General features: G+C 40.4%; 1 protein-coding gene across 7 annotated transcripts in view; it reads right to left on the bottom strand.

Moving 5' to 3' along the window:
• The window catches only part of MSI2 (musashi RNA binding protein 2), an 894,813-nt gene that overhangs the window by 128,491 nt on the left and 743,913 nt on the right, over nt 1–22,409 (bottom strand). For 3 of the 7 annotated variants that reach the window (XM_077296828.1, XM_077296829.1, XM_077296833.1), the window contains exon 11: nt 14,570–14,593. The exons of the other annotated variants lie outside the window; for them this stretch is intronic. In XM_077296828.1, coding sequence (XP_077152943.1) covers nt 14,570–14,593 — 24 coding nt within the window. The remainder of the gene's footprint in view (nt 1–14,569; nt 14,594–22,409) is intronic. 7 annotated transcript variants of the gene reach the window in all.

Below are 22,409 nucleotides of genomic sequence, written 5' to 3' on the forward strand. Positions count from 1 at the left end.
ACTCTGGAACGCTTCAACGGATCTTGGCGATTCTGACACTGTTTTCTCGTGCATATTGTACTTCATGATATTGGTAAAATTTCTTTGATATTACCTGCGTTTATTTGTGAAAAAAACGGAAATTTGGCGAAAATGTTTAAAATTTCTCAATTTTCCAACTTTTAATTTTTCTGCAATTAAATCACAGAGATATGTCACACAAAATACTTAAGTAACATTTCCCACATGTCTACTTTACATCAGCACAATATTGGAACCAAAATTTGTTTTTGTTCGGGAGTTATAAGGGTTAAAAGTTGACCAGCAATTTTACAACACCATTTTTTTTTTAGGGACCACATCTCATTTGAAGTCATTTTGAGGGGTCTATATGATAGAAAATAACCAAGTGTGACACCATTCTAAAATTTGCACCCCTCAAGGTGCTCAAAACCACATTCAAGAAGTTTATTAACCCTTCAGGTGTTTCACAGGAATTTTTGGAATGTTTAAATAAAAATGAGCATTTAACTTTTTTTCACAAAAAATTTACTTCAGCTCCAATTTGTTTTATTTTACCAAGGGTAACAGGAGAAAATGGACCCCAAAAGTTGTTGTAAAATTTGTCCCGAGTGCACCGATACCCCATATGTGGGGGTAAACCACTGTTTGGGCGCATGGCAGAGCTCGGAAGCGAAGGAGCGCCATTTGACTTTTCAATGCAAAATTTACAGGAATTGAGATGGGACGCCATGTTGCATTTGGAGAGCCCCTGATGTGCCTAAACATTAAAACCCCCCACAAGTGACACCGTCAGTGATCTGACACGCAGTGCAGGAGGCTTTCCGGTGCCGGCTAGCCACGTCACTTCATGACCCGGACGGAGTCTCGCGGCCATCTTGGATCCGGGGACTCCTTCCGGATCACCGGAGCAACGTGATCGCATCACGTTGCTCCGGTGGGAGAGCGCAGGGAGCCCCCGTCCCTGCGCGATCCCCCTCTATGCCGCTGTCACTACTGACAGCAGCATCAGAGGGGTTAAATGCCCGCGATCGGCGCTAGCGCCGATCGTGGGCGCAGGTACGGGGTGTCAGCTGTCATATACAGCTGACACCCGCACCCGATCACAGCGGCGCTCAGCGCGAGACCGCGGTGATCGGTGCACCGTACTAGTACTGCAGCTGGCACAAATGCAGTGCCCGCAGCGCAGTACTAGTACGGCGCATGTCACGAAGGGGTTAAGCATAAGAACATGAAGTTCAAAATTTCTAAATTTTTCGCCAAAATTCTGAATTCTCAAAAATAAATGAAAAAAACTTCAATCAAAATTTACTGGTCAGGAAGGTGAAAATGTGTATGTATATATATATATATATATATATATATATATATATATATATATATATATATATATATATATATATATATATATATATATATATATATATATATATACACATATATATATACACACTAAATGGTGGCCCGATTCGAACGCATCGGGTATTCTATATTCTAGAATATGCATGTCCGCGTAGTATATAGCACAGCCCTCGTAGTATATTGCCCAGCCACGTAGTATATAGCCCAGCCATGTAGTATATTGCCCAGTGACATAGTATATTGCCCAGTGATGTAGTATATTGCCCAGTGACGTAGTATATTGCACAGCGACATAGTATATAGCACAGAGCCGCGTAGTATATTGCCCAGCCACGTATGTCACAGGTTAAAAAAATAAAAAATAAACATACTCACCTTCCGATCCGAGGGGCCCTTGTAGTTCTAACATACTCACCATACTTGTAGTTCTGTCGCCTGTCGTCTTCCGGTCCCAGCCTGCTCGCGCAGGGCCTGTGATGACGTCGCGGTCACATGATCGTGACGTCATGGCAGGTCCTTCTGCCAGACCATCCGTGCCAACGGAACATGCCGGTTGCATCGCGAGGAGCGGGAAAGGCGGCGTAGGTGAGTATATAATAATTTTTTATTTTTTTAATTATTTTTAACAGATGTTTTTACTATTGGCGCTGCATAGGCTGCATCAATAGTAAAAAACTTGGTCACACAGGGTTAATAGCAGCGGTAACGGAGTGCGTTACCCGCTGTATAACGCGGTCCGTTACCGCCGGCATTAACCCTGTGTGAGCGGTGAGCGGAGGGGTGTATGCGGGCGCCGGGCAGTGAGTGAGGGGAGTAAGGAGCGGCCATTTTCTTCCGGACTGTGCGCGTCGCTGATTGGTCGCGGCAGCCATGAGAGGCAGCTGGCGAGACCAATCAGCGAACGAATAACTGCGACAGACAGACAGAAGGACAGACGGAAGTACCCTTAGACAATTATATAGTAGATTATATATACACACACACACTTTTTTTAGCTTACAAAATGGAATGTTGCTCACAGGATCTGGGTTCATGTTAGGCAGCTCTCCAAAATTACTCTGTGAGCACCCCCTTGTAAAGACTATAAAAATTAGCACTAAATAAAAAGGCCCATTTCTCCGCAACTGTACGGTAGATTAAAAAAATAAATAAACTGGAATAACATAACAAATTCTACCCACTTTTGACTTGGTGACTAATCCTCTTCAATTTGCTTTATATGTGAAAAAAGTTGTGTAAAAAATGCATTTATTATTCAAACCCTCAGAAGGTTCACATGAAAATCTATTAATTCTTTTGACACATCAAAGCAATGTATTAAGCAGAGATTCATCTCACTACATGAGCTGATCAAGAACCTCTAACGATTGAGATCTGAGTGGGCCTTGCTACATGACTGCAACTTGTGGAGCAATAAACCTTTGCTGATAAACCCTACCAATTTTCATCAAACCAAATATTTCCAATTGAATAAAACTTTTGAGGTTAACCACTCTACTTTGTACAAAGCAGTGATTCACGATACAGATGTGCACTTTTCATAGAAAGTTGCTTGTGGTAGACCTCCATGCTCTAGAGCAGATTTTCACCAGCACCCTCTTCTTAAGGTCTGCTCTGCATTAAATAATTTCCTCTAATTTATAGCAACAAGACAGCACTCTTAACCATTCTGTAAAATTACTTACCTGTACTAAGCTGACTTTTCATAAGAGAGACAATAAGACACACTTTTCACTAAACAGTAGTGATGAGCGAATATACTTGTTACTCGAGATTTCCCGAGCACGCTCGGGGGTCCTCCAAGTATTTTTTAGTGCTCGGAGATTTAATTTTCTTCGCCGCAGGTGAATGATTTACATCTGTTAGCCAGCAGAAGTGCATGTGGGGATTCCCTAGCAACCAGGCAACCCCCACATGTACTTAGCCTGGCTAATAGCTGTAAATCATTCAGCTGAGGTGATGAAAACGAAATCTCCGAGCACTAAAAAATACTCGGAGGACCCCCGAGCGTGCTCGGGAAATCTCGAGTAACGAGTATATTCGCTCATCACTACTAAACAGCTGTGAGTTTAGAGGGAAGGTTCTTAATTTCACTCTATTAAGAATGGGATAGTCTATTTCATTTAAAACTTTGAAAAAATTGCTTGGGTATGCAGAGATTTTTATTGCAAACTTTATTCCTGCTCATTCAATGTGTTTTTCTGCCTCAACACTAGATCAATTCATATAAAATGATCAATTTGTTTCTTAATGGAAAAACCCCTGCCACACAGATATTTTCCCCTATCTATATGAAAGACCATGGTATGTAGGTAGAATAATCTCGTTAACAATTTTTTTTATACACTGGAACCGCTAATGTTCCCTATATATCCCACTCTTTTGTGATGGTCAACCTTAAGCAGAAAAAGACCTCCTTGACAGTTTAAGCCAATTCTTAAATTAAAGTATTCTCTAAATTGCTAGCCAAGCAGTGGAATAACTTTCCTTCTCTCAGTTAATTAGAAATGGATAAGTAGGTGTTCCCTCACCTAGACAAGCAAGCGACTACACTGGTCAAGCCATTGACCTCAAGATCACAAATATGGGCCCTTATTTTAAAAGGCTGTACCATGTTCTTGCTTTGACATGCCATAATACTGCTTTACTCTCCCTGAAATCAATAGGTATTCGATAGTTCAAGGGGTTATCCAGTCTAAAATGTCCTTGGGTCTGGAATAGCTTCTCCACTTCTGCTCTACTTGTTGATTGGTTGTAAATGTGATGTCATGTTTACAGCACAAATGATCACTGCAGCCAAACAACAGGCTCAGAAGCTTGCAGTCTATATAATAGCTACTAAGCTCAATGATTGGCTACAGTAGTCATGACATAGGAGTATTTGTGAGTCATGTGAGCTTTGATTTAACTCCTTTCTCTTATTTCCCTCCCTTTTTCACTAGCTTATGGGCACCTAAAATGGTTGATCCTTATATCTCCCCCACCTTTGCCCCTCCTCTCCCCTGTTGGACCCCAAATCCACCTCTATTCTTTATTAACCCCAAGCTTCCCAATAAACTATCCAGATCCCTTTTTTCCCGTTTAAACCTTATTATATCGGCCTCCCTTTATAGCCAGATACCCAGTGCAGCCTCTGTCTCTTGCGCTGTTAATGACACCAACAGCAGCCTATCAGCACAGACAGGAGCAGCGGTAGAGAACCTGAGAAAGGCGAGTCACTGCTTTGTTTGCAACTGTATGGAAAAATAACATTTTCATAAAGACAAATGCTTTAACTCATGCCATCTCATCTATGTTTTCCACATGCAACAGGAAGAAACAAGAATATGAAGGAAAAGCCATTTAGAATCTCACTCTTTTTAATTATATCCTTGTTTCTCTAAGTATCCCTATCTACCCTCCCTGTCCTCTTTGATGAATATGGTTAACAATTGTAGATATAAACAACGACAACACGAAGAACAAAAAAGCAGTTAAACTTAATATCTCGCCAACTGACTTTCCTGAAAGCTAGCTATCACAGTTACATGTAATAAGACTGTATACAATAGTATTCTGTATACCATAATATTCCACTGTATATAAGGAAATATATATTTCTCTCTTTAGAGAACTTATACAAGTTATCACCAAAAGGAGGGCTCTTCCAGCTTTACTGTTTGGCAACGTGTCTGGTGTAAAACAGACGTTACTGCTGTAGCTTTTTCATAGTTTTGATTTGCTATATGTCTCAGTTCCACCTAAAAATCTTTACAAAATCCAATGGCTCTTTTTGGGTCGGTTTTGGCCTAATGAACAACACAGGTTTTCCAAATATGTCATATTTGCTCATGCTTTACGAGGTGGTTTACCTATGTCCCATATTGTTAAACATTACCAAGCATCTTGACCAAGATACCTGGCATCAATGGACATTAATTTCAGCAGAGTGAAGTAAAGCAGCTATGGCTGGAACTTGTCCAAACCAATTCCTTCCACTGGACCCCCACATCTCCCCCATAACTAATGCCCTATAATAGAAGCTATAAAGTTTACTAAACATAATTGACACCCTTGTAATACCAAATGCTCACTGGCATCGCTAACACTTCTCTCACGTTCTCTCTTTTAACTGTTGTGCTACCAGAAAGTCTTTTCTCAGGATTGTCTGACCCTGGGTCCAGTCAGCATTTTAAGTTTTCAATTCTTATCACCCTTTGAGACTTTGTGGCTCAGATTTAATCTTCAGCCCTCAATACATTATAGCTACTTTTAATTAAAAAATTTGGCCACCTCTGGTTCCTATACCACTACCATCTATCTATTCACTTAATCTGGACATTTGCCACCAACGCCAAAACAACTATCTTTCAAATATACAGGATGTTTAACATAATAAAACAATTTATAAGTATTCTTCTACACTGGCAAGGTATCTTGATCTTTACCACTGCCAAGTTGGTAGACAATTTGGACTAGGGCAGCCATATCATCCATCTGTACTATCTAGAGAGGTAATACATTTACATTTTTGATTCATTGGTACCATATTTCAGCCCTGTTTCATCACCTGAAACACTCTGTTTAAACCACGTGTTGGTATAAAGGTGTCACAACTCATTCCCAACCATATATAGTGGTCCAGTGATTGATTTAACATGTATTTCATAGGACAACCCCTTCTCAATCAGTGTTTGCTGCTTTTAAAATAAAAACACTGATACTCCCCTCCTGCAACGTTTCAGCTTTGTCTGCACTTGCGTTCCCGAGACTACATAAGGTTGTTATTAGTGAAGTATATCGTGGCACAACTGCATCGGTGCACAAGATAGGTTTCCCACACCAGTAGATAAATGATAGATAAGTAACTTGGCACTCAACTTAGTAAATTGTGATGGTTTTTTATTCAGATGGCAGTCCAAAATTAAACGTTTCGGTCAGACATTAGACCTTCTTCAGTAAACTGCATTGCAAACGTATGACAGAATATCAATAATTGTAAATATACAAAAATAGTCAAAAAGACGATGAGCCAACATGAAACATAAGGATAAACCTCATAATTAATGTGAAAATTGTGATGGATAAGAGGGTAGGAGAGGTGAGGAATAGGTAAGTAACATCTTTTTACATACCCGACTGCTTTAGATATTGAGGATGGAGGATGTCTCTAATTAAGGAGTAGGTCCTAGATTATGGTTTCAAGTGGACCTGTCTGGGAATAGTAGTTGCCCTATAGTGATGATAGAGAGACTGTATAGTACGGTGTACAGTTCAATAAAATGAGCGATGAAATAGAGAATGGTGTACTGACCAGGTATGCCACCAGAGAGGAGTATCGTGTATGGGCCTGGTGTTCCAGGTTTGGAAAAACACTGCAGCTAGATATAGTGTATAAATATGGCTGTTAAAGAACGGAAATACACATAAATATGAGATATATCAGGGTTGTGTAGAAGATCTTACCTAATGTAGATAGCTTGCTGATAACTCAGTATAAGGTTATATGTCCACAAAGGTATAATAGGAAGTGTAAATGCCAAAGGCTGAAAGAAAGCTATGATTCATATGGATATGAAACAAAAATAGGTGTGTATCTTTAAATATAGTAAATGGGTCTTACCATAAAGAGGAACTGTGTAATATATATTATAGCCGCAAGAGCCAGATAATTCAATTGAGTAGTACTGTTATCTGTAAAAAGACCGGATGGCCATCATATAGTAGAATAGAGAAAAACAGAAAAAAATAGAAAAAATATAGAAGAAAAGGCAGAAGCTCACTTACTATTGAAGATATATAGAGGCGTCTAATGAAACGGGCGTGCTAGAATTAACACGTAGCCTGCAATGTAATAGTGTGGAAATAGGTAACGTGACCCTTTTAGCATATAGTATATAGTATGCACAGAAGGTGTAGTAGGGTGGAGGAAGGACTTACCCATGTGCGGTGTATAGCTCGTATGCCTCAACGCGGTATCCGCCGCTAGTTGAATGGCATATATGTAGTAAGGCAGGTTTAAATAGCCGTGGGGCGGGACGAACTGTGTGTCCGATAAAGGAAGTGCGTCATAGATAATGACGTGTACTTCCGGTAATCCCGAGCGCTGATTGTTGTCATAGACGCTGACAACAAGCGCCATGTTAGCCATGTGTACCTTACCTAGAACCGGAAGTGTGTGACCGATTGTGGCGCAGACTTCCGGTACATGAATGAGCTGGATGTTGTCATGGATACAGACAACAAGTGCGGTGTTAGGGTAACTCTGTGCACCTCGTGTGGAAGAATTTGGTGGGCGTGGCAAGTGACGCTGCTATAGATAAAGGTGCCTAGCCCAATGTAGCGCTAGCTACCTATTACTATACATAGCATATAGATAGCTATGTGTGCCTAATCTGAGTGCATATGATAGGTATATCTGATATTGTGGCCTCAGATCTGAAAGGAGCGGCGCTGGCCTGTTATGTTATACGTACAGCATAACGGTCTTGAAACCTATTGGACAATGTAATCACAAGAAAATTGTGCTATAGATGGATGATGCAGGAAACGACCTCTATAATGCCATTTTAAAGGGGAAACAAATACATTATGTCAGACCTTAACTTGTGAACTGTATACCTAGGGGAGGGGAAAGAGTAGAGAGCAGTCAGGTAGGGAACAATAGGATAGGGGAGTCCAAGGGAGGGGAGGGGTCAGGAGGTGACTTGCGTGAAGTTGTCAATAAAGGCGACTCTGTAAGAGAGATAAATAAATTAGCATAGCATACATAACAGAGATAATCATCTTCACTTGGTGAGAGAATCATGTTATACATTTATATTTATCAACTAATACTGGCATGAGATGCATTAGATAAAGGCTAGGGGATCATAATCCCTATTCAAGCCTTTCGGTGCTAAGGTCTGTAACTCATGAATCCAGTATGCCTCCCTCTTTTTTAGGAGATCAATTCTGTTTCCTCCCCGTCTGGGGGCCGGGATATGCTCAAGGACCTGGAACTTGAGTTGTGATATGTGGTGTCTCTTGGAGATGAAATGATGTGGGAGTGGCAATAACATATTTTGGCAGCGTATAGTCGACTTGTGTTTAGAGCTACGGGATTTGATTGGTTGGGTAGTTTCCCCAATGTACAAAAGACTGCAAGGGCATTTTATGGCATAGACTACAAAAGTGGTGTCACAGGTAGAATAGCATTTTATCTTGTATCTCCTGCCCGAGTGAGGGTGATAGAAATGGTCTCCCCTGATGACATTGTTGCACTGGTTGCAGTGCAGGCACGGGAAAGTGCCATTTTTGGGTTTGTTCAGAAACCGTTGTGAGGTGTCCTGTCTGTTTCCCCCGAAATCTGCTCTGACTAGGGAGTCACGGACATTAGTAGGGCGTTTGTAGCATGGTAAGAAATGTTCCTGAAATTCAGGAATGCCCGGGTGTGCTGTGCGTAGTATGTTCCAGTGACGTCTAATCGTGTGATGAAGAATATGTACATACGGGTGATAGACGTGGACGAATGGAACTCTTTTATTGGCAGGTGGGCGCACATTGGTTATGGGATTGATGGCCTCAGTTAGTAGGGTAGGGGGATAGCCACGTTCCCTAAATTTGGAATACATCTCATCTGTCCTGACTTTCAGGAGATCGGGTTCGGTAACAATTCTCTGTATTCTCTTGAACTGGGACCGAGGAATTGATTTTTTGGTGGCGATGGGGTGTTGGCTTTGAAAATGTAGGAGACTATTTCTATCAGTGGGTTTGGTATACAAGTCGGTTTTTAGAACTCCCAGCTCATCCTTCATAACGGTGAAGGTAAGACCTGGCCAAGCCGTGTTAAGTGTATGGAAGAAGAGATCCAAGGTTTGTGGTGTACCAGTCCATAGGCAAAACACGTCATCGATATAACGTTTCGTGTACCCTGACCCATTATTTCAGGCTCATTGCCCTTTTTGGAAACGTTATATCGATGACGTGTTTTGCCTATGGACTGGTACACCACAAACCTTGGATCTCTTCTTCCATACACTTAACACGGCTTGGCCAGGTCTTACCTTCACCGTTATGAAGGATGAGCTGGGAGTTCTAAAAACCGACTTGTATACCAAACCCACTGATAGAAATAGTCTCCTACATTTTCAAAGCCAACACCCCATCGCCACCAAAAAAATCAATTCCTCGGTCCCAGTTCAAGAGAATACAGAGAATTGTTACCGAACCCGATCTCCTGAAAGTCAGGACAGATGAGATGTATTCCAAATTTAGGGAACGTGGCTATCCCCCTACCCTAGTAACTGAGGCCATCAATCCCATAACCAATGTGCGCCCACCTGCCAATAAAAGAGTTCCATTCGTCCACGTCTATCACCCGTATGTACATATTCTTCATCACACGATTAGACGTCACTGGAACATACTACGCACAGCACACCCGGGCATTCCTGAATTTCAGGAATATTTCTTACCATGCTACAAACGCCCTACTAATGTCCGTGACTCCCTAGTCAGAGCAGATTTCGGGGGAAACAGACAGGACACCTCACAACGGTTTCTGAACAAACCCAAAAATGGCACTTTCCCGTGCCTGCACTGCAACCAGTGCAACAATGTCATCAGGGGAGACCATTTCTATCACCCTCACTCGGGCAGGAGATACAAGATAAAATGCTATTCTACCTGTGACACCACTTTTGTAGTCTATGCCATAAAATGCCCTTGCGGTCTTTTGTACATTGGGGAAACTACCCAACCAATCAAATCCCGTATCTCTAAACACAAGTCGACTATACGCTGCCAAAATATGTTATTGCCACTCCCACATCATTTCATCTCCAAGAGACACCACATATCACAACTCAAGTTCCAGGTCCTTGAGCATATCCCGGCCCCCAGACGGGGAGGAAACAGAATTGATCTCCTAAAAAAGAGGGAGGCATACTGGATTCATGAGTTACAGACCTTAGCACCGAAAGGCTTGAATAGGGATTATGATCCCCTAGCCTTTATCTAATGCATCTCATGCCAGTATTAGTTGATAAATATAAATGTATAACATGATTCTCTCACCAAGTGAAGATGATTATCTCTGTTATGTATGCTATGCTAATTTATTTATCTCTCTTACAGAGTCGCCTTTATTGACAACTTCACGCAAGTCACCTCCTGACCCCTCCCCTCCCTTGGACTCCCCTATCCTATTGTTCCCTACCTGACTGCTCTCTACTCTTTCCCCTCCCCTAGGTATACAGTTCACAAGTTAAGGTCTGACATAATGTATTTGTTTCCCCTTTAAAATGGCATTATAGAGGTCGTTTCCTGCATCATCCATCTATAGCACAATTTTCTTGTGATTACATTGTCCAATAGGTTTCAAGACCGTTATGCTGTACGTATAACATAACAGGCCAGCGCCGCTCCTTTCAGATCTGAGGCCACAATATCAGATATACCTATCATATGCACTCAGATTAGGCACACATAGCTATCTATATGCTATGTATAGTAATAGGTAGCTAGCGCTACATTGGGCTAGGCACCTTTATCTATAGCAGCGTCACTTGCCACGCCCACCAAATTCTTCCACACGAGGTGCACAGAGTTACCCTAACACCGCACTTGTTGTCTGTATCCATGACAACATCCAGCTCATTCATGTACCGGAAGTCTGCGCCACAATCGGTCACACACTTCCGGTTCTAGGTAAGGTACACATGGCTAACATGGCGCTTGTTGTCAGCGTCTATGACAACAATCAGCGCTCGGGATTACCGGAAGTACACGTCATTATCTATGACGCACTTCCTTTATCGGACACACAGTTCGTCCCGCCCCACGGCTATTTAAACCTGCCTTACTACATATATGCCATTCAACTAGCGGCGGATACCGCGTTGAGGCATACGAGCTATACACCGCACATGGGTAAGTCCTTCCTCCACCCTACTACACCTTCTGTGCATACTATATACTATATGCTAAAAGGTCACGTTACCTATTTCCACACTATTACATTGCAGGCTACGTGTTAATTCTAGCACGCCCGTTTCATTAGACGCCTCTATATATCTTCAATAGTAAGTGAGCTTCTGCCTTTTCTTCTATATTTTTTCTATTTTTTTCTGTTTTTCTCTATTCTACTATATGATGGCCATCCGGTCTTTTTACAGATAACAGTACTACTCAATTGAATTATCTGGCTCTTGCGGCTATAATATATATTACACAGTTCCTCTTTATGGTAAGACCCATTTACTATATTTAAAGATACACACCTATTTTTGTTTCATATCCATATGAATCATAGCTTTCTTTCAGCCTTTGGCATTTACACTTCCTATTATACCTTTGTGGACATATAACCTTATACTGAGTTATCAGCAAGCTATCTACATTAGGTAAGATCTTCTACACAACCCTGATATATCTCATATTTATGTGTATTTCCGTTCTTTAACAGCCATATTTATACACTATATCTAGCTGCAGTGTTTTTCCAAACCTGGAACACCAGGCCCATACACGATACTCCTCTCTGGTGGCATACCTGGTCAGTACACCATTCTCTATTTCATCGCTCATTTTATTGAACTGTACACCGTACTATACAGTCTCTCTATCATCACTATAGGGCAACTACTATTCCCAGACAGGTCCACTTGAAACCATAATCTAGGACCTACTCCTTAATTAGAGACATCCTCCATCCTCAATATCTAAAGCAGTCGGGTATGTAAAAAGATGTTACTTACCTATTCCTCACCTCTCCTACCCTCTTATCCATCACAATTTTCACATTAATTATGAGGTTTATCCTTATGTTTCATGTTGGCTCATCGTCTTTTTGACTATTTTTGTATATTTACAATTATTGATATTCTGTCATACGTTTGCAATGCAGTTTACTGAAGAAGGTCTAATGTCTGACCGAAACGTTTAATTTTGGACTGCCATCTGAATAAAAAACCATCACAATTTACTAAGTTGAGTGCCAAGTTACTTATCTATCATTTACATAAGGTTGTTATGACACAAGAGCCCTGCACCCATCAGTGCTGGTGTCGCTGGTCCCGCCTTCAGGCATATAATTAATCAACAGGAAGTCAGAGCTGCAGCTGGCCCAGTCACTTCCTGCTAACACTGATAGGGCGCAGGGCTCACATGTCATAACAACCTTAAGTGAGGTTAGGGGAAAGCAACCACATAGGAGGAATGAGAAGAGGTTGTCCTAGTAGTGGAGAATGCCATTAAATTCCCAATGTCTAATTTTACATATGTCTTAAAGGCCCCATCAAAGTTATTACTTAAACATGTAATAGGCTGCATCTCCACTGGCATCAGACAAATACCTTTAACTGTTCTGGAAATGAACTAATGTTCTGTTCTGCACAATCTTTTTGTTTATGGCAAATCAATGGAATTTTTTACTGTGAAGATTTGCAATGCCCTGAATATGTGTGCATATCAGTCTATGAATTCTAACAATAACTCTCACTGGTCCTTCCAAGCGCTCACTTCTCAGCAGGTCATATAGCCCTAAACTCTCTGCCTTACTCCCTGCTCTCCTCTAATTTTAAAAGTCCCCCCAACCCCCCCCCCCCTGCCATCCCTCTTTGGCTTCGTCATTAAGTTTTGTTACTTCTTAAAGGGAACCTGTCACCCCCCCCAGTCATTTCAAACTAAAAGAGCCACCTTGTGCAGCAGTAATGCTGCATTCTGACAAGGTGGCTCTTTTAGTTCTGGGTGCTGTAACTAGAGAAATAATCCGTTTTTTAATTTGTCAGAAATACCTGGTCCTCCGTCAAGGAGGCCGGCGTTTCCCCCCTGCAGCAGACGCCACACAATTCTTGGCGCAGTGCGCCGCCTCCTCCTCAGCGCTGTTTTGAAAATAGCTGGCGCCTGAGCTCTTTTCTCCTGCCTGGTGCAGGCTCAGTGAGCGCTGCCCATCCTCTCTCCTCATATGCAGCCCAGCTGACTGCGCGGCCGCCCTGCTTGTGAATCCCAGCCCCGCAGTGTCTTCTGATTTATTCACATTGCGGGGCTGGGATTCACAGGCAGGGCGGCCGCGCAGGCGCAGTCACTGAGACTGCATATGAGGAAAGACGGGCAGCGCTCACTGCGCCTGCACCAGGCAGGAAAAAAGAGCGCAGGCGCCGGCTATTTTCAAAACAGCGGCGAGGAGGCGGCGCCCTGCGCCAAGAAGATGTGAGTGACGGCTGTGTGGCGTCTGCAGCAGGGGGGAAACGCCGGCCTCCTTGACTGAGGACCAGGTATTTCTGACAAATTAAAAAACGGATTATTTCTCTAGTTACAGCACCCAGAACTAAAAGAGCCACCTTGTCAGAATGCAGCATTACTGCTGCACAAGGTGGCTCTTTTATTAATTATTAATTTATTAATTGTTGCTTATTTCATACTGACTGATAAATTTATGTTTTCTAAATGTTTGAGTTTAGCTAGGAGAGTAAGATACTCTGGCTAGCTGACAACCTGTTTGCTTTTTATATTTTGATATTACTACATGTCTCATGTTCCTTTCTGTTACTTTTATTGGGGAAAAAAAAAAAAACTTAATTAAAAAAAATAATAGAGAACCAACTGTCTTATTTTGTATTGTTTTCAGCAAAAAAACTATTTTGCATGACTGAAAGAAAGGATAAATAATGAAATAAATCAGGCAAAACAGTAGCTATGACTGGAGACATTCCACATCCTGAATAAACAGAAGCAGCTGCAGAGAATGCCGTTTCTTGAGCACTAATCTAGGTGAATGGAGCTGCGAGGACGTAAGCAGCCTGGCTTCATTTCCCATTCTATTCTTTGTTACAAGAAAAGAATGTAAAATAAGAAGAAAAAAACAAACACAAACTGTTATAATTCTGGCCCTGCATGATTTACCTTTTCACTAATCAGAATTGTTGCCATTTTTTTTTTTAAATGCAGCAAGATGAAAAACAAAACAATATATCCTGACAAAAACAGATTTGTGAGCCCCACTGTAGACATGGACGGTAAGTGCATTTCTGATAAATATGTCATCAAAATCTAAATGTATACTATTTAGACTTCAGAAAATAAACGTAAAAAGTGTGCATGCAAACTATACAAAATGGTAATAAGGAGTATAAACGGCTATATACTACACAAAACTAGAAAGCAACTAAAGGCAAAGCTACCTTACACAAGACATCTAGGCTAAAAAGGCTAAACTAGTGGAAATAATCAATTAAAGGAGACATACTTGCATTTAAACAGGGCATAAATGCTGTTAATAAAAAAAAAACAACATGTAAGTAAACACACATCCATCAAGAACCTGCAACAAGAGCAATTTAAACTGGTTCTAACTGTATATTGTATCAATTTTGTCAAATGCAAGAATATAAATATTTCAGATATCAGCATTAACAATTAGTGGAATTTAACTGTATGAATTGAGGTTGGGTAGGCAGACTTTCTAAGGAGGAAGATGGCAGGTGGATGGAGCAAAAATAATATTCAAGACTCTTATTAAAGGTGCAATACAGAAAAATATAATACACTGTGTAGCTTCCAGGGTAGAACCATGCAAAACCAGTGTATACTTTATGTGTAGTGCAAGGCCTGGAATAGAGGCATGACTTAACAATACAATTTCTTTTGCTGGTTTGCTCTTCTAATAAGCATTCAATTTTATTCAGAGGTCTTTAGCAATTAGAAAAACCTAGCATTACTAAAATCTCTTTATCACCTTTTTGAGCTCACTTTGTTTTATTCTACATGCACAAAACCCGTTACTCTTTATGATGGTTTGTGAGTATCTATATTTAGTTCTTTGAGTGCACAAGGGTGATATTTTTTATACCCACTAAACAAAGGAATGTGAAATACAGCTGGACTCGAATACACAAATTCTACAGTATAGTCTTACTTATTACCGTAATATAAAAAATACAAGGAGTATCATCCACATAATTACCAATGCTTAATACCCACAAAAGTCAATTTTGGTACACTAAAAGCACCAAATAGCAGCAACGGTTTTCCGTTATCATCAGAACATGTTTATACACACCAGGAACGAAAACATAACAGAGTATTATCAGATTCTAGCGCTTACATGTGCAACTATGTATCTGATGCCAATGGTAAGGGACTTGTCACTAAGCTGACTTCTAATGTATATGATATTCTCTCAAAGCTGAACTAGTGGTCATAATTGGGCTCACTATTTAGCATTAACAATCAAATGGCATACGGAGGATTGATTTTTGAAAGAGGAACATATACTTGACTTACTTGCAGTAAAAATAACTGAAATTACACTTTCTGAACAAAAAATTGCAACAAAGATAGTAAAAAATGGACAGTCGAGTACTGTATTCCGACAAGCCCTACTGTTCCGTTAATAGACGAGTGTTCCTTTCCAGGAACAAAATAACACTATTTAGACACATCAGAGCAACATATAAAAGCAAGCTTTACAACCCAGTATGCCATCCACCATCCCCCCAAAAAAAAATAGTAAAAAAAAAATAAGCATCACAGGAAAGAAATCTATTATCCATAATCTTGGATTAAGAAAAATAACTGAATAGGATCAAGGTTCTGACAGTTTTCATGTTGCACAGAGTACAATATGAACACAACAATGGCTTTGAATGCAGCTTTGGAATAAAGGCATCCTGACCACTAGGAATAAAAAAATAAAAATAAAGAACCATGTGGAGTGTATTTCACATCTCTATCTATAAATATACAGCAGGTTCCCATGACTTAGAACTCTTGTCACTCTCAAAAGAGGAACTGCACACCGTATAAACGTGGGAGCAATACTATCAAGAGGATGTTAATCAGGCTAAACTCATTTATCAGCTTTTCAGAAATAAATCAATATACCCCAGAGAAGGAATCTGTGTAGGATAAATCTTTATGTGACCAACTTGTTTCAAAGTAAAGATGGCCCTATTACACCGCGCATACAGTGCACTACAATCCCTGCATGGTAGAATCTATAGGAAATGCAAGACGTCATTCATCAATTTACTTGTAGAATAGTCTGGTGTGATCATTTAGAAGACCAGCTACTACTAAATTTATACATAAGTGATAACTCATAGTTTAGTGGGGGTTTGACAGCTAGGACCCCCCACTGATGGACAGAACAGGGCACTTTTATCCCCATTAGATTGCAGTATCAGCACACTAGCTCGATTGACATGCCATTCATTCTCTATGGGAACTGCTAAAAAAGTATGAAAGCAGTTTAGCATGCACATATAAAAGTGACCCATAAATGATAAAAATACCCCATTCTGGTTATCAGTAGTGGTCCCAGCAATTTGGCCCATCATCGATCTAGAAGTTATCTATCAACTGGATAGGCGATAACTTCTATTCACTAGACAACCCTTATAAATTCTGGAAGGACATATCTACTTAGAACACTATGTGCAGGAAACAGGGGGCGGGAACTTAGAAAAATTAGGATTGAGAAGAAAAGATTATACATTTTTTCACAAAAATAAAACTCAAGCTCCAGGGAATCTGTTCTGTAACAGAGCAAGAACCATAAAAGGAGTATCACAAATGATGAAGGCTCATATTGCTGATCATAAAGGGTTATTCCCACTTCAGGTGCCCATCTAAATGGATGAATACATACCACAGCTCCATTCATTATATGTGGGACTGCAAGATATAGCCGAGCACAGGACTCAGCAACCTATGGTTGTCTGTAGAAAATGAATGCAGGTGCGGTCATTGCTCCATTCAAACAGAGAATTTCAGAACTTGGTTCTCGGGATTGGTCAGCGTCCTAGTGTTGGGATTACCAGCAATCAGCTGAGGAAAAATGATAACTTGCTAAAATGGGATTAATCCTTTAAGTTTAAAGGGGTTGGCCAACTTTCAGGGCAATTATTTATTTCTTAAATACATCAAATAGGAAAGGAGGAAAACAACAGCGCAAAATAGCGTCTTAACCGGATAGAGGATGGTAGATCAGTAGGTGCAGGGATGTGCTCACCTGGCAGGGTTGTGGGAACACAACACCAAAAAAAAGCTCAAATAACCAGCTGCTGGAAATCTGTAGAAGAAGAAAAAATTAAAGATGGACCTTTTTGCCTGCTGAAGACACCAATATTGATACTTCATCATTTGTGGAAACCAATATTGGTGTCTTCAGCATTGCAGAAAAGGTCAGTCATCCATTTTATCTTCTTATTTAAAGTGAATCGGTCAGAAGGATTGTGCCGAGTAACCTACAGACAGTGTCAGGTTGGCCCCATTATACTGATTAAAATGATACCTTGGTTAATGAAATCCGTCTTGTGGTGGTTTAATCTTTATTTGCAGTTTTCAGTTAATGAGATTCTTGTGCTTCGGGGAGGCTTTATGTGGTGCTCTTCTTAGATATTCAGCCTTATGGGCTTATGACATGTCACTGATCATGGTCACTTTAATTTCTATAACGGGGCCAACCTGACAGTGTCTGTAATTTACTGACTGAACTGACTTTGGTCGTCATAAAACACAGTGGACCTATACCAGCAGATAACATGGCTCCCAAAACCATCATTAATTGTGTATATTTCACACTAGACCTTGAAAATCAAGGTCCCAGAGTCTGGAGGAATAGTGGAGAGGCACACAATCCAAGCTGCTTGAGGTCTAGTGTGAAGTTTCCACAATTGGTGATGATTTGTGGAGCCATGTCATCGGCTGGTGTAGGTCCACTGTATTTTATCAAGACCAAAGTAAGCGCAATCCATCTATCAGGAAATTTTAGAGCACTTCATGTGCTTCCCTCTGCCAACAAGCTTTTTGGAGATGAAAATTTCATTCTCCAGCAGGACTTGGCACCTGTCCTCACTGCCAAAAGTACCAATACCTGGTTTAAAAACAACAGTATCACTGTGCTTGATTGTCCAGCAAACTCACCTGACCTTAACCCCATAATGTATGGGGTATTGTAAAGAAGAAGATGAGAGACACCAGACCCAACAATGCAGACGAGCTGAAAGCTGCTAGCAAAGCAACCTGGGCTTCCATAACACCTCAGCAGTGGCACAGACTGGTCACCTTCATGCCATGCCGCATTGATGCAGTAATTGATGCCAAAGGAGCCCCGACCAAGTATTGAGTGCATTTACAGAATATACATTTCAGTAGGCCAACATTTCGGATTTTAAAATCATTTTTTGAAGCTGCTGTTATAAAGTAAATTTGCGCAAAATGAGACTTAAAGGAAAGTCATACGTTTATTGAGGATAATCAGTAAAAACATCAACAGGCTAGAATGAAAGAAAAACCACAAATTGCACATTGCCCATAGGATGATTGCACTTAGCCCAACTATGTTGTTGCACCTACTCCAGCTGTGAATGAAAAAAAAATGCATATATATAGGTCTATGGTATTACACAGCCAGCAAAGGTTAATAGCAACCTGGAAAAAAAATTATGTATCTGAGGACCTGCAATACAAGACACTTTTGTACACCAAAAACAATAGAACAATGAAGACCGCCGGACAATTCCATTGCCTGCACCACCAAGGAGGTAGTAGTAGCTACATCGTCACAGGAGCTCCATGTAAGGTAAAAGCGGCATGCATGCAGATTTCCGACCTGGCTAATCTGTCTCAAGAGCGCCACATCACCTCTTCAACAGAAGCTCTGCCACCGGCCGGGGCAGCTTCTATTTGTTCTATCTGCAGCAAACACATGCATGTCTCTAAACTGACTACTTAGGATTTCCATCTAGGTCCTCGAGGGGCCCACATCTAAAAGGAGTATGAATCTTCACACTAAGACTCTATCATTAAGACTGTGGACTATTCATATAAGACTCTCACAACATTGCTGAGTCTACATTCATTGTTCTATTGTTATTGGTGTATAAAAGTGTCTTGTATTGCAGGTCCTGGGATACATATATTTTTTTCCAGGTGGCTATTAACCTTTGCTGGCTGTGTAATACCATAGACCTATAAATATGCATTTTTTTCATTCACAGCTGGACAAGGTGCAACAACATAGTTGGGCTACGTGCAGTCATGCTATGGGCAAAGTGCAATTTGTGTTTTTTCTTTCATTCTAGCCTGTTGATGTTTTTACTTATTATCCTCAGTAAACGTATGACTTTCCTTTAGGTCTCCTTTTTCGCAAATGTATCTCTAAAATATTGTTTATTATACCGACAACACTGTGGTTATTGTCTAAATTTGCAGCACCAGGAGACCCTTTATACTAGCGCCGCTGAAATATAGATCTTGGTGTTATAAAGTATTCTAATTTACTGAGATAATGACTTTTAGGTTTTCATGGGCTGTAAGCCATAATCATCAACATTAACAAAAATAAACTCTTGAAATAGATCACTCTGTTTGTATTGACTCTAATATACAAGTTTCAATTTTTGTATTGAAGAAATGAAATAAATTTACTTTTTGATTATATTCTAATTTTGTGAGATGCACCTGTATATGACACGAGGGCTTTTAACCAACAAGAGCATTTTAATTCCTCTCAGCCTGTTGACTGAGAGAAGGAAATGGGAAAGGAAAAGCTTTAGCCAGTTCGCACCCATGTGCCATGATCCGTGCATGCTTGTGCGGAGAACTAAGGAAAGCAAGCATGGCAGCAGGGGTTCTGCAGCATAGGTCCTGTGTCAAATTCCACCAAGGACAAAATCTGCAAAGAGTTTGTATGCTTTCCCCGTGTTTGTGTGGGTTTCCTCCGGGTTCTCCGCATTCCTCCCAAACTCCAAAGATATACTGACAGGGATTCTAGATTGTGAGCCCCATTGGGGACAGCGATGATGATGTATGTAAAGCGCTGCAGAATATGATAGTGCTATATAAGCAAAGCATAATAAATAAACACGATTTATTAGGCAAAACCCTAAATATGCCTCTTTGTAAATAGAGGAACACTTAGACAAGGCATTTTCAGAATCAGGCACAGGTCATATACTGTATATTGGTCATCTCCACCTTAGATATTCAAAAGCAGGCGCCAGAATGAAACAGGCTGACATGAACGCAGCTCTACTTCCTACCAGTAGCTAGGGAGTAACTGGAATTAATGAGCTATGCTAATGCAGCAAATAACCATCTGTTGTATTTAAAGAGTTTATACTCAAAGATTTAATGAGGGACAAACATAAGAGGATTCATTTTGGATCGCATCGCACTACTATATTATGGTTATGAACTTGCTAAGCTTCCCCTAGTCTCTGACAATGGGTAAAACAGCATGCTGCATTTATGAAAAAAAGAACATTTGTGGATTTGTATGTATTGCAGATGCAGAAAAGCTTAGATCACAGGGAGGAAGAACTGAATCCATATATTATTTTACAGGGAAATTATCATGCAAAGCATCTTTCACTGTGTGGTGGCACTAAGCAGCCCCGACACTGCTGCAAATATTGTGATTTTCTTTTGATAAGAGAACCTGTCATTAAAACAGATCTGTTACTGTCCCAGCGAGAGCAGCAAATGGAGGGTGGAGGTACAGCATCACTAACAGAGCTTCAATTACACTCAGCTATTAGCATATAACAGTTTAATACAGATTTCATTGTGGAGACCATTTGGGAGACATTTGTTTCTACAGCTACATAAGTACATATTAGTTTCATTGTTTTTTTTTATTGATCTTTTACCAATAAAATACAGAGCTATATCTCAGTCCTTCCACAATTCTGTGCATAGCAGCACTCCCCAACCCCAGAGAACCTAAATCACCTGTTAGGGGCCGGCAGAAGGTTTATGCGAGTCCATGGGTGAGAGCCCCAGTGGTATCCTCTTCACTTTCAATTTGGCCTCCTCAGTTTCCAAGAGCTATAACTTTTTTTATTCCTTAAAGAGTTGTATCAGGGCTTGTTTTTCAAGGTGAAAGCTGCACGTTTTATCATTATTATGTCCATACAACTTTCTGATCCATTTTATTACACTTTTCCAGGAGGAGAAGTGATTAAAAAGTAGCAATTCTGCCACTTTGATTTTGCCTTTCTTTTGTTTTGTAGTTTTACTGAAAGGTATAAATATTATAATATTTTATTAGTTCATGTGGTCACACATTTTGCAATACCAAATATGCTAATCTTTTTCGTTTTTCATTTGCGTCGGCCTGGTGATTATTACTGTCTGGACTACAGTAGTGCATGCTTGCTAGGCTGACTCCGCCCCTCCTGTGATAAGCAGCTCACTGTCTATAGCGTATGTACTTACAAAGCCTGGTGTGGGCAGGGGCAGGTTTCTCAGCTCTGCTGTATTTATGCCACAACTGCTGCACCCAGTAATCTACTGTAAGTGATACATGGTTGGATTCAGGGTCCCTTTGTCTACATAATGCTGCCATCAGATGAGGTAGCAAAATCCTGCTGACAGATTCCCTTCAATTATTACGTAACAAAAAATATATAAAAAAAAAACAAACTGAAATTTTAACAGATTTGAAAGGCCAAGTTCAACAGCCAAAAATCAGCCAGAACCCAGCCAGTAATATGGAGTGCACTTGTGGCACACAAACTGTATTTCAACATAAAAAATAAATGTTTCTCACATTAATAGGAACAATCTCATTTCCTACCTTGCTTAACCCATTCTCTTCAGGTACATGTTCGCTTCTTATAACTGCCTGAGGAAACAACTATACCCACGCTATTTAGAATCACTAATGTGTATTTCAGCTAGGAGATATTTTACAATAAAAGCTTTAAAATCAGTTAATCTGCAGCCCAATACCACCCTAAAACCTTCAGGCTTTAAGATCAGGTTCACGTTTTCTTATTACTAAAAAGCTGCACATTTTAGTAAATGGAGTTGAATTTTTTGCACATACAATGTACTGTATAAAGTCACTCAGTGTGGATTAAAGGATGGATTGCACGTGTATGCATATACACTAAATATGTTTTTGCATCAGAACTTTCAGATTAAATAATCAAAAACACTTGCTTGATAAAGTGTCACATCATCTTATGCCCAGAGGCTCCAATTTACTGTGTCTGCCTGCAAATGTTTGAAAACTTATTTTTGGGAAATTTGATATGAACAGTTTCATTTCAGTCTTAGCAGAGATTCTAGGCTGT

This window comes from Ranitomeya variabilis, chromosome 3 (genome assembly GCF_051348905.1).
Source record: "Ranitomeya variabilis isolate aRanVar5 chromosome 3, aRanVar5.hap1, whole genome shotgun sequence".
Lineage (NCBI taxonomy): Eukaryota > Metazoa > Chordata > Amphibia > Anura > Dendrobatidae > Ranitomeya > Ranitomeya variabilis.